This window comes from Brienomyrus brachyistius, chromosome 8 (assembly GCF_023856365.1).
Source record: "Brienomyrus brachyistius isolate T26 chromosome 8, BBRACH_0.4, whole genome shotgun sequence".
Classification (NCBI taxonomy): Eukaryota; Metazoa; Chordata; class Actinopteri; order Osteoglossiformes; family Mormyridae; genus Brienomyrus; species Brienomyrus brachyistius.
Genome location: NC_064540.1, coordinates 988,193 through 1,002,003, shown reverse-complemented (window position 1 = coordinate 1,002,003; position 13,811 = coordinate 988,193). Strand labels below are relative to the sequence as shown.

The following is a 13,811-nucleotide window of genomic DNA, read 5'->3' as shown; positions in this document are numbered from 1 at the left end:
TGTGGACTTTCAGTAAAAACAGAAGCATTCACTACAGTTTGGCTTGTTCTTGGCTGTGCTGTAGTTGAAGTGTGGTTGGTATTTGCATGACTTGGCATTAGAGGTGTGGATACTATGATTAGTTTTGTTCTGGTTTTAATTCACTGAAGCTGGGTGTGTAGTTTGCATGTTCTCTGTACTACTGCCGGTTATCTCTCATACGTTTAAGTAAACTGGTGGACTTCTGATGGACTGGCATCCAATCCAGTGTGATCCTTATGTTGCACTTCCTAGGATGGTCTTCAGGATCACCGTGATCCTGTGCTGGACAAGCATGGAAAATGGCTGGATGAAACAGATGGTAACACTTTACATTAAGTACGCCTTCATAATGCATTTATAATGCATTCATAGAACATTAATAAGCAGCATGTAAGTATACCTTAATATGAATGTGCACTTAATGTTCTGTGAATGCATTTTAAAAGCATTATGAAAGTAAACTTAATGAAAATCATTACCAGTGATTTACATTAAGTTGTCACGGCTCCTTCATTGACGGTGTTATGAATTCAATGCTGTAAGACATGTGGTTTGTGGAGAGAAGCCAGACATTCCTACAGGCGACTCCCAACAGAACAACTTAGATGGATGGGTGGAGGGTGGTTTGTGACAATATTCGATAAATAAATATGTCCTTTAAATAATTATTTTAATTACAATTAAAATTTTAATGTAATCAATTATTTATAAATTCCATTATTCCATTAAAATAATCTGTCAAAGACACCCATCGAACTCAGTGGGCGGGCTCTAAACAAACCCTGGCATCTGATTGGTTACATTGCAAACTAAGTCACAATAGATCGAATCCTCCATAGAATTCTCATTCATCATGACGTTCCATCCTGGGGCCGTATTGCTAACTTCCAAAAATCTTACACAAACTCTCCTAATTTTAGGATAACAGTTAAAGGAGCAGTTCCACCCAAAAACTGAAAAATGACATGTTTTAGAGGGACTTTAACGACATCTATCCATCTGGGTTGTTTTGTTGGGAGTTGCCTAGTTTTGGAGATATCAGCTGTAGGAATGTCTGGCGTCTCTCCAGTAAAATGGGAGTCAATGGCATCCTGTCTGTGATAATTAAAGCACCAGAAAAGATACATCTGAAAAATTCATCTGCAATGTCTCATCAGAAATCATGACCCAGTTACTACAATGTCTGCATTATGCGATTACGAGAAACTCCCCATTATCAATTCAATTAGTCGACATCCTGTACAAGCAAAATATGAAAAAAAAGAGTAGAACAGGGCTACAAGTTTCCATGCATCTGAAGTACATAACAATTAAATCCTCTCTGTTACTGTTCACGGCTTCTGAAGTGGATGTACTAGGCTTCATTTTTGAATTATTTGCCTTCTTGCTAGAAAATTCTGCCAGGGGAAGGATAAGGGGTAGAATGAAAAGACATATGGTTATAATTGTGTTAATTAAGGCTTAAAACATGACAGTGAATTTAATGGAACTAAACTAGCATTTTAAAATATGCTTTTGGAGTCCCCGTAACCATTTAATTCCATTTTCAGCCCTCTAGATGTGGTTCATCGTTTTGAATTAACACAGCCCTTGTTAAAAATGCTGTGATGTCAGTAAAAGCTTGCCGAGAGTCTTCTTGTGGGTTCGTACGAGCATGTTTCACAAAAGAGACTAATGATGATTGAAAGGCAGTAAGTCTTTCTTGTCTCCCGCAGAGCTACGGTTTTTGAACACCATTGAGTAGGTAGGCTGACTGAATACGGGGTTAGTCTGAATATTAATGCGAACAACTGCTAAAAGTCAGAAGGCTTGCAGGAACGTGGGAACTGTCAGAAAAGTTTGCAGAGAATAATATCTGGAAGCTGGTCAGCACAGAGCCCTGATCCCAACCTAGTAAGACTTCTTTGAGATGAATCAGAATACAGAAGTAAGGCAGGGGATGATGGCTCTACACAAAGTAGTAGAAAATCTGCAGCAAGGTCTATCTCAACAAGACAAACAAAACCACTACATACAATGACATGTCCTTTGCTTTGAGTCACAGCCTTTTCTTTTTTTTCTGAATATTTCACAAGCGTCGATGCCGAATCTAAATAATAAATCTCTGTAGGGACTTGGAAAACTCTTACTTCATTTCTGCTCAGATAAAGGTGGTTGGAAAGTACCTCAGAGCATTTTGAAATGAGATTACGAGAATATATATGCAGCTTCTCCTTCTTAACTCCCTTCATTCAGTTGTTCATCTTAATCTACAATCTAATTTTTTTGTCACAACTCATAAATGTTTAATTTTGAATCTCTTTTTAAACTTGATTTAGGAGAAAACCCAGGGTTTCTCCCGAGACGTAATAAATATGACTCTTGTCAGAAGTATTTAGACAACCTAAGGCCAGTTTGCAGGAGTGTTCTGTGAACTGGCAGTAACTTCTGGAAATGGATGAACCTACCACCAGTGAGTGTTAGGAAGTTCATAACGGTCCACATAAATACCTAAAACGAAATAAGTAAAAACATAAAATTTAGTAAGTTAAACGTGGATAAGGGTAGTTAGTACTACTCTCCAGAATTTTAACCCACCCCACACTCCCTTCTTTTTCTAATTTACATGTAACAGAAGAACATTTTAGCATCAGAAGGCAGATTATATAAATGTTTACATGTATAAGTGTCTTTCCCAAACACAAACAAAGAGTATCTGGTAAGAACCTCCCCTGTATTCCTCAGTTTCTTGTGTTATTGGTGCAAAAATCCTCTTTTCGATCCAAAGCCCAGGATTCTGCTTTCAGCTGGTCGTCTGCTGCCAGCTACTTATCAATAATGGATCAAATTGGTTGGCAGCATTAATTAGAGAAGATGAAGGGCTTTCGCAGGTTCATCCCATTTTTTTCACGCAGGCGCTGAGCAGCGGTGAGGCTGTCACAACCATTTGCGATGTTTGATGCTAAATATGAAAGCTTTCAGCATACACACAATGACTTTTCCCAGGCAGTTTCAATTTATACATGTCATATGGAGTGGATTTGGACCCAAGTAGTCACTGTATTAAATAACAGCAAGAAGAATATTTTTAAGGGGGTTAGACTTTGTTAAACCCTTCTTTGAAAGAAAGAAATTGGTTTGATAGTGAAGAGATGACCTGACAATATGTGTACTGATATCAAAGTTATTACAAAACATAAAACATCATCCTACCTAGTCTTTATTGGTCTCATGACAGGATTGAAGATACAGTGATGTGAGTTTTTAAATTTGAAGTACGTTCTGTATTCATGCTGCTTTTTTTCACATTTACTATGCAGGAGTGGATAATTAAATATCAAGACTGTTTGGTCTCTGGATTATGCGGTTTACAGATTTAATTAAGTTGTAGGTAGATCTTTTATCTCGCAAAAAAATAAGCCACGTGCACACAATGAGGTAGATTTTTTTTTCCTCTCTTGATTTGGAAGAACTGAAAAGATGCACAACCTCATACACGAAGACTTTGGTGTGAGCTGTACAAGAGTGCAAAGTGTGAGTCTCTCAAAATAAAAACGCTGTTCTAGCATTTCTAAAGCCTTAAGGGACATTAAAATAAAAACAAAAGAGACCATAAAAGTGTTTACTTAAACCCAAAATAATTTCACTCTCTTTTCAAAGGGATCTTTTGTTACAATTAAAACCCGTGTCACAGAAGAGCGTACTTAATTAGACACTCCTTCCCCGGGTTTCTAATCCATGGCTCCTGGCAAATGTAATGCCTAATGTGCTGGAAAATCATTATTTAGCAGAGATAAAATAATGATGTGAATATGTGGCTTAATCATGTTGACATATGCGATCCGTCTCCTCATGCCTGGCAGGCAGCTGCTCCTTCGAAGAACACTACAACAGCTGTGGCTACAGCGTGGCCCTGGGGACCAGTGGCTTTGCCTGGGAACAAGTCAACACTTGGGAGAAACCCACCACAGAAACCGTGCTCCCCACAGGTAAGCCCTGACTGTAGATGCCACTTCCACGCTACAAAGGCAAAACACTCTAACTGCTTGTTTGGTCAGAAATTGGGTCTCTGTGGCCCTGTTTTATCTAGTGACAAAATATCTTGGTAAAGAAAACCCTATAATTTGCTGACCTACTACACATGCGGATGATACGGTCGAAAATTATGAAACCCTCCTTCTCACTCTCAGTGTCAGCGTAGTTACTGTGTTTCGCCTTCTTAGAGCAGCAGCCTTCTCTCTTATGATGGTGACACCTACACTCACATGCACAGGCAAAGAAGTAACTTGGGGAGGGGGGGGTGAGTTCCTTTGTCCTGTTGGAAATTCTGGCGGCGAGGCCTGATGTCAGCCTGCTTGCTCATCATTGCCCGTATCGCCCCACTGTGTTTTTGGGTGGAGTTTCATACTTCATTACAGAGTAATGAATCGGGTGCACCGATGGGTTGCCTCCTGCTGGTACGGACTAAAGAAAAACACACCGTGGAAATAAATGATATGCATTAAGCTTATGACCCATTTAGCTGTATGAGAATGTGAGATTGTGGGGGGGGATGGACTCAGGAGAGAAGCCCTTCTACTCACCTGTAGTCTGTTACTCATCATTAATGATAATTAATGGGCAGGTTGTGAGAAGGCATTAGAAGAATTATGTTAAGTAATTTCTACCTTGTTTCTAACGTTTTTCTCTTCCGGTCCTTTCATTTGAAATCTCACGTGAACCCCGTCCCAAGGGTCTGTCCCCTGATCCCTGTCTCTGAGGAATGTAAATTCTTACACAATGCCATGAGCTGACTGTGGAGGAGATGCTGGGAGCTGCGTTTTCAGCTTTGATTTACAACATTAGATCCGGAGACCCTCCGCAATCCACTTACAGTTGTGGGATGGAAGGAGCTGGAACAAGAGTACTGATAAAGACCTCCAGAGCTTGTGCTCCGCTGAAAGGAAGACACAACATGATATTTCACTCCAGGAGTCTAAAAGTATTACGCTAGGCTCATTCATGTCTCTGGTTGAGTGGTTCGAAGATGTGCCGGCTTGGTGGCCGATAATTGTGGAAAAATGTCCCCAAAGTCCTTCAAGATCACAGTTCTATGTGCCACTATGCTTTGAAGAAGCTGTTCTCCTGCAAGGTGAATGACTAGTGATTCACCAGGTCCCTACTGGGATTGGCTATTTAAAAAGCGCCTTCTTCAAGCTGATTGGCCGCCGGTCGCAGCTGGCTTGACTTAAACGTGAACCCTCAGGGCGCTTTTTTCCCTTCACAAGAGGGATAAGGTGAATTTCTCCCGTGCATTGGCGCACTGGCGCTAATGGGCAGAGTGGGTTCTGTGTGCTAACAGCCCGTTTACACTTACACAGTTACCGTGCCCCTTTCGCTGGCTCCGGGAGGGAACCGCTGATAAATGCCATTTTTTAAGCGGTGTCTTTATTTTTCGCATTACCGCAAAAATGAGCCGGTGAAGCGACAGGCGAGCAGCTTGTACCCCGAACTGGGAAAACAGATCTTTCAGATAGAGTCTCGTTTCCCAGTTTATATATGGTGGAAGTTGTTGCCAAAACATATTCATACCCCACCCACCCACCTTACTTTTTAAACCTAAAAATGATGAAACAGCTGTTAATAGTTGTATAACCATGTATAAGCAGTTATCAGGACTCATTCCAACTTATGGACTGCACAAAAATAGCGAGAGCTGAAGAACTCTTCTGGGTAATTGTATTTTTACACGTAACTGTCAGGTTAATCGGTTCTTGTGTCGCATACAGACTGTTCCTTTTGTACATGTGTTTTAAAGTCAGAAAAGATATCGTGTGGATTTTAAATAATGTAGCGCGACCCGGGTGTATCCCTCCTTTTCCCTATTCTTTTTAAAGCTCGCAAGAATTTTTAATTACGTTGTGTTTTCATTACGCAAAATGTAATGTTTACGTTTTGTGTTGACTGATGGTAAAGAAAGCATGGAGGCGTAACTGAAGCCTGTCACTTTGACACGGCACGCGTCTCCCTGCCAGAAGCCGCACTTGCAGCTTGCAGGGCTCCCTTCCTGCATGCCTCCGATTAGTAATGGACTGTTCAATTATAGGCTGCCACCTCGGCACTGCATTACTGCCCGGAGAGCGCGACTCGCGGTGCCCGATGGGAGCGCAAGGGTTAAACGCCTTGTCTTCCTTTTTCATTCCCTCTGACGATTTGAGTGCTTCTGAATTGACCGTACATCAGGAGAGATCAAGGTGGGAAGAGCTATTAGTGGAAGATTGACGCGTGGGGAGGATCAGGTTTGGCTGGGTTTGGAGATGCGACTTTGTAAACTGAAGGTACCTGACCTGGACGGTTGAACTGTTGTCCCCTTCAGTTGTCAAAGCCTGTATACAGATGATCACAAAGTACTTCTTCATTTTTGCTAATCGTGCTGCTCACAAGAGTAAAGGTGACTATAATTTTTTTCCACTTAACCTTTTAAAGGTTTCATTCCTGGTACTTCTATTTAAGAGTAATATTTAATTGATATTTAATCAATAAATGTCTAATCATGCTAATTGCATTTATCTGAGAAAATGGCCTTGGATGAAATATGACTGGTGGAAAGGGGGGGGGGGGGGATTCTCCTTAAACATTTACAATGGGTCGGGAGGAGATATTTTCTCTACAAGGTATGTGCTGATGTCAGTTGTATTTTTGAAGTGCATGAGAAAGGTGTGACTCAACCTTTAATTGCTAAAAGAGGAACAAAACAGCAAGAAACTGGGGGGGGGGGGGGTCAGGAGGCTAATGGGAAGGAACTGGGCCACGCGTGACAAAGTGGGAATCACATGTAATGCTGGTCCAAAGCACACTGTTGGGAATTTTTGGGAAGGTGAATGTTTGTCGCACCCAAGATCCCAAGATGACATGCTAGCTGATCCGTTTTGTTTCCGTTCGACCAGCCTGGGCCTGGGTTGTCTTTTTTTTTTTGAGAGAGGGAGACCCCCCCCCCCCCCCACACACACACACACACACACACACCTGCACCTCTTCAGCTGCAGAAGATAGTTCCCATTGTGTCTTATTTAGGATTTAAGCCAGGCAGCTGAAACTGACTTTGCAGAAGTGCAAAAAGCTTTCTCTCCTAGGTAATTTAGGGCTGATACCTCAATCTGGTGGCTAGAATTTTATGGGGGGATTTTTACTGTAGCCTCTCCACAGGTTTCTGGTTTAGCTGCTAAGTGCTTGGGCAACTTACCGGCTCTTTCCGTCCTCTCTAGATCACTGCAGAATTTTTACTTATTTGTGCAATGTGCATCGTTGCCAGTATTTCAGCACCGTATGCAGATCCTGCACCATATGCAGTGTTTGGTTCTTGAATTTCTGGTTATAGAGATCAAAAGGAGAAGCAATAGGAGACAGAATCGCTGGACGATTAGACGCCACACTGGGAATTTTTGTGAGTGGCGCCGCTGGCTGTAATTCGTGTCTTTGAGCTCCTCAAACAGGCCGGCCCACTCCACTAAAAGCCATCAGGACCCTGAACACGGAGGCTAAGAGTGGCTAATCTGTCCCGGCTGAAGTCAGGCACCCTGCCGCATCAGTCAGGTCGCCGTGGCCCTTTCATCTACCGTTTTCTGTCCTGTTGTCTCCGTGGCACGATATCTGGATCGCACGGTTTGAGGCACTTAGGGGGATCTCGCCATCACTGGATTCTGGGGCTGCACCGTCACTGGTCGTCCTGGTGCTCACTGCTGGCTTTGAGAATAGCAGACGACCTGAAGACAGTATTAAGCAACACCTTTTTGGCCAAGGAGGTTTGCATGTATAGTGCATCCCAGGTGAACTATCACTCGATTCTCATATACATAAAAAATAGCTATAGACGCATCTATGTGCAAGAATGTAACTAGTTAAATAAAATGAATAAAAAAATCCCTGTATTTCAGACTAAGAACCTACTGCCTTAGGTGTAAAAGGTTCCTAGCCTTTACAGGTACTTATTCCTTTGTGTAACACCATGAACCCTGTGGTCCCAAATTGAACAACTGGGAGAAATTTAGCTTTGCCGTTGAAAACAAAATTACTGTGTGGCAAAGCACTCTGGGGAAAGACTGTGAAAGAACTCAATTAGACGTCCGCACCGGCTTCTATTTAGTGTGTCAGAATCAATCGCTCACTGGTGCGTCCTGGGCTATTTCAGCGGATGGGAGAAAAAAATTTACCGTGAACATTAATTGCAAAACAGCACAAACAGTTTGTCACCTAATGCTGGGTGCAACTGTCCGGTGCTCTCCAGATTACAGCTAAAAGGGATGCTGTAAGGCATGTATGAATGAATAAATGAATGAATGGATTATCCTGGATGACAGTTACTGTATGTGTGGGGGCCCCGCTTTCACTGCTGATGGGTGGTGTCTGCTTGGGTTGGGGTAACAGAACACCATGTGAGTGTGACAACCATGACAGTCTAGTTGTGGTTCCTCCAACTGTTTTCATTCTTCCAGCAGCTGCTATTTCCCTAGCAAACAGGTATGTAGACGGTGAGCGCGCTCTGTACTGCCTCGATATATATGGATCACTACACACGGAAACCATGTAGCCATGAAAACTAATAATAACTAAGTAATTAGTTCGATGCTTGATATTAATAGCTCACATCCCATCCAGGGTGTTCCTAGCCTAGTGCATTCTGGGAAAACCTTTAGGCCTTGCAGTGGCCCTGCATTAGATAAGCAGTCATGGAAATGAATGTATGGATGGATTAATAGTTAAATCGTATAAGTATGTAAGTAATAGCATATGATAGCAGTGACATGACAGTTATGATAATGATTCTGCATACCTCATTAAGGAACCCATTAAGGCGTATAAAGACGCGAGGGATCGTTTTTAACGGCGCCGTGATTCACACTATGGAAGAAAATCGGCTTTTTCCCCTCATTGTGCTGAAAGCCATTGTGTCGGCCCCATCTGTCCCGACGTCCTTAAGCAGCCAGGCCGAGCCGTGTAGTCTATTACTCACCGCGGAGGACAACACTCTCCTGCCAAAGAGCCCGCCGATTAAGTCACACGCAGGCCCCCATTTCCGACCGGTGGGAGCTGTGAAATTTCTCTTAACACTTATTTACTTTGCAGACGCTCTCCGTAAAATCCGAAGCAACACAAAGAGTTTCGCCCATTTGTGCAGACGGATGCCTTTCTGGCCAAAGTAAATCAGGTTTGGTACTTTGCTGAGAGAGGGCCGCCTGGCACCCGGACACACCGCAGCCCCAAACCGCTGGGCTTCCTTTATCCTAGCTGGTCGCTTGTGTGGTTAATTTTTTGGCTGAAATATTTCATAGGCAATTTGGAGGATGAGTGAGCTTGGCACTCCCGGAGTTATGAATGGGGAGGGGGGCTGACTGGGCATATGGGAAGCAGCCGGGGGGGGGGGGGTGGTTATTGGAGATTTGGTCACTTCTTCTTCGTGATGCTTTTTGGACTCTGTTTTAACAGTATTTATTTATTGACTATTTAATTTTTCGCACTCCTGTAAGCTACTCTGTATTTTTGTGCATGCACACTCCCACTTTTTAAATACCTCATCTTTTATTCTTTATACTTGCATTTTTGCTATTGTGTTCCACTTGTATTTTATTGTACTTATGTTGTACTTAGATTCCTTAGCTTATTTTGATATGCATTGTATTTTTTGCTTTTGGTATTTTTAAGCACGGTAAGAGTTATGCCGTGGTGCAGCAGTTTCCCTGAGGATACATAAAGTTTTCTCATGTCGTATTGTGTGATATTGTACCTCCCAGTTCCTCTCGCTCCCCATGTTCCTCACCAAAACGCACAGAGGACAGAGGAGGTGTCCGTCAGAGTCGCACTCTCCAACCGGCTTCTGTGGGACACAAGCCTCTTTGTCCACCTGCCCTAAAAAAACTAAAAATCTTCATCGCTCGTACATAAACAAGCAGCCTTTTGTGTGAGGCTGTTAAAAGCTACGCTGATAGCCAGACCTGCTGAATGAGCTTGTTATGTGAAACAGAAAATGGCTTCGCATGAGGTCAGACAGCTGTCGCCTTTTAAAAACAGCTTTGTGCATCCTTTTAACAGGGGACAGTGTTCATTCTTAAACAATCTCCCTCTGCCCTCCATATCTGCGTATCCAGTACAGGGCCCTGGTGAGCCTGGACACACCCAGGAATTATGGGAACCAAGACAGAGACCCACCCTGAGTGGAACTGCAGTCCCTTGCAGGACACTTACTGTACGTACACCGAGCAATTTAGAGAAGGCAGTTCACTTCAGGCACCCCACCTGGGACTCTCCCGTAAATTGACAGCAACTCCCTGCCACCTGTGAATGATGTGCAATCAGGGACGGATTATAGACCGGGCCAGCGGGGCCGCTGCCCAGGGGCCCTTGGGGTGCAGGGGGCCCGTGGGGCTCCTACCCCAAAACAATTTGCAACGCTTATCAACAATGTATTTTCGTTTGTCTATTTTAGAGGGCCTACATTCTTTGATCCTCTGCCTACAAGGGCCCCTGACCCTATAGGGAGGGTGTTTGGCTGCCAAGGGCCCTTGAATTGTGGTGGTGGTGCTGGTGGTGGTGGTGGGGGGCACACAACCCATAATCCGTCCCTGTGTGCAATGACCAAGGAATCTGTTTTTTTTGGCATATTTTACTGCTGCAACCCGTCTTCCCGGACAGCCCCTCCACCCTCTCTGAAATCATCCCCCTCTCTGAAATCAATATGCCTAAGGTGGGATGTCTGTCACCTGCATGTCTGTGGACTGTGGGAGGAAATGGCGATATAAGGGGAAACCCAAGCAAACATGGAGAGAGAGACTCTACAACCGCAGGCCCTGCAGATGTGAGACCACAATGCCACTCAGTGAGGCACCATTCCCCCTGTTAATTCTTCACCGTAGCTTTTTCCTCAGTAACGCAGACTAAAATGGATGAGTGTTTTTTTGTCAATTCTTTTGTTGTCATGTATTCCTTTGGATGGATCTCATGCGACCATTTTTCTAGTTCTTCATTGAGCCGACTTATCTCCGGAAACAGCCTTTTCAGCCAAACGTGCCGTCGTGTGACCTAAGTTGTGCCAGACCCTCCTAGCAGCATGTTAAATCCCTTTGGATTCAGGCATCAAATGCCGGACTGATCCCCGCCTCCTTCTCATGCGAGACCTGGGGATCAAGATCCTGAATCCCAGAGAACTGGAGCACCGGAGGCGCTGCTAGAGATTTTGGGCCCCATAAAGTCATATCACATTGGGGCCCCTAACCCAGACCGATCCAATTATATTCCAGATTTTTTAGGGCACCTTGGAATGGTCCTAACTCTCTCTCCCCCCCCCTTTACTGCGCTCCCGGAGGGCACTAAACCAGCCCGTGAGTGTCAGTGAGGAGACGTGTTAGCGTGATGTCGGTTCACTGGGGCACTGAATTCAGCTTCTGTTCCCACTGGTAGCACTGTGAGTTCTGGCCACGTGACTCTATTTACATAACTCACAGTAAATAACTAGTCATACTGCTAGATTACCTGGCACCCGGAGAATTACTATTAATATGAGTCGGTGCTTTTTCTGTTCTCTGTATGGAAACAGAAAAGGTCATGGTGTCTCCAGAGGCAGCATGTGGTCCAAAATCTTACAACACCTTGGATTTCTACCTTGTGTAGTGACCTTTTTATTAGTGTAAGGATAAAGGATTCATGTTTATTGCTGAAATCACAGAGTAAAAAGGCACGACGAAGTTGTTAAATGAACTAAATGAAATTGTTTACTGGTAAATCAGTGTGTACCCCCAGCTTTATTACATTATTAGGGAGTCAGAGAGTAGTTCCTTGGTGCCAAGAGTCCTGATTTTTGGTGAAGTCCTGTTTTAGCGAGTCCTCTTTGTGACAGTTACTGTGACTCTCCTGAGCTGTGATTTATTCACGGTCACAGATTAAGTGTCACAACGAATCCCCAGGTAGGTGACACCCCTATGGGACCCCCCCCCCCCCCCCGCACACGTCCACCTTGAGTTGAGACTCTGCACGGAGGTATAGCCACATTCTTTCTTTGGTCCCGATCGACACGAGAAGATCCACACCCGGTGTACGTTTAATCACTCTAAATAATGGCTTAATTTTAACGTGCCATGTAGGGGTCCTCCTCCCCCCCACCTGGACTGCTGCCTGTTTGGGGGGGGGGGGGGGGGGCGATGAAAAGGGAGGTGGTTTATTACCGGCGTCAGGGTTTAATCGGAACAAAGAGAAGCGGGGGAGAGGCGAAGGGGGCATGTTTTATAGCCCGACGCTGGGATACGGAGGGATTCAATTTCCCAACTCTGACAAGCCGGGAGAAGAAACATTGTTGTCCCCTTTCCGTCTCCATCGCCATCCAACCTCCAAAGGAGCGTTAAAATGCGTGCCGGTCCTGGCAGCAGCTCTATCTCGCCTTTCCCCCAGTATATCTACGACAGGACAATTTCTATGTGAGCTGAAGCAGACCCTTCTGATGAATATCAGGGCTGAGCGATGGCCACGTTCCGGACCTTTCCCGTCAGAGAAACGGCGCAGCGGCACTCCTAAAACGGGCTGTTAGCTGACAACTGCTAAAATCGTATGGATATGCAAACCCATTAAAAACCCAATTACCCTGCGCGTTTTCATTACAGCTGCGATGTACGCTACACTAATCATAAAGAGTCAATATGGAAACAAAACAGCGGCCGGCTGCCGTGAATCAAATCGCAGTTTCAAATCTAATGTTTAATTCAGCGCAGCATAAATCTCAGAAGTGTGAACATTATTAAGCTTTATTACAGTTTTACACTCATTTTATATAGAGAGGTGATTTATTGCCTCACCGAAAGCACTTTTCATTTACGCCTATCTTTCCTGCGCCAGGCAAGGTGGTATTAACCCCTATCTGCCCGAGAGAAACTGCTGCAGGTGGTCTCGCATTACGTGCCCGGCCTGTAGGGGGCGCCAGAGGGCTGACGACTTCCTAATGGTTGTGCTTCATGTAAATAAGAGAATGCCTTATTTATTTAAGGTGGGGGGGGGGGGGGGGGTCAGCAGGGAGCCCATAATTGGGGGGGTTGTGTGGCTCAGCTGGATGCTGGGATGTCGGATCAATAGGTCACTGCTTTGAATCTAGGGGTCAGTGGAGTGATTTCTCACTTGCTCCAGGAACTGCCTGACCCTGCTCCCTCTCGGAAATGTCTGTAACTTTAGATAAAAGTGACAGCTAAACAAACATATGTGATTGGTTAGGATTCTGAACCATGTGACGGGCAGGGACGTCGCAGTAAGAAAACAGCCGGACTCCAATATAAATATGACGGCTTGGAGCCTATAAACCAAGTGTATCAGAATGGCAATATTTTACTCGTAACAGTGGGGAAATTCTCTTTATGTCTGGCCCATGAGACACATAGAGGCGATGGTGCATGAGGAAGCCTGACACACTGTGGTTGTGTGTTTCTGGATGTGTTTGTAGTGTAGTCTGACTGAACCAGGGGTAAAACGAGCAGAGCAGACAAGCACAGAGGGGGAACTGGACTGAATCAATGACAACAGTCGTTATCACCTGCCTCGCCCGCCAGCCGCACCCCGACCCCACCGCGCTCCCCCATCCCCATATTAGGAGAGGAAATACATTCGTATGTCGGGTCTCCATACTACAAATGAAATCATTTTCGGCCGCCGCGCGGAAGCATTTATGCCGTGATTGCAAAATAATCCCATCAACAATAAAGAGGAAAGCTTATCGGGCCCTGAAATCGGCAGATCGCGACGGCGGCAGCAAAGCCAGCGGAATAATACAGATTTATTGTTTCGTTTCCACGCTTTTTGTCGGC

At 44.5% G+C, this 13,811-nt stretch overlaps 1 protein-coding gene across 12 annotated transcripts in view; it reads left to right on the top strand.

Annotated features, from left to right (window-relative positions):
* ptprt (protein tyrosine phosphatase receptor type T) overlaps positions 1–13,811 on the top strand; it is a 210,948-nt gene that overhangs the window by 43,288 nt on the left and 153,849 nt on the right. For all 12 annotated transcript variants that reach the window (XM_049023370.1, XM_049023373.1, XM_049023371.1 and 9 more), the window contains exon 2: positions 3,864–3,989. In XM_049023370.1, the coding sequence (XP_048879327.1) occupies positions 3,864–3,989 (126 nt within the window). The remainder of the gene's footprint in view (positions 1–3,863; positions 3,990–13,811) is intronic.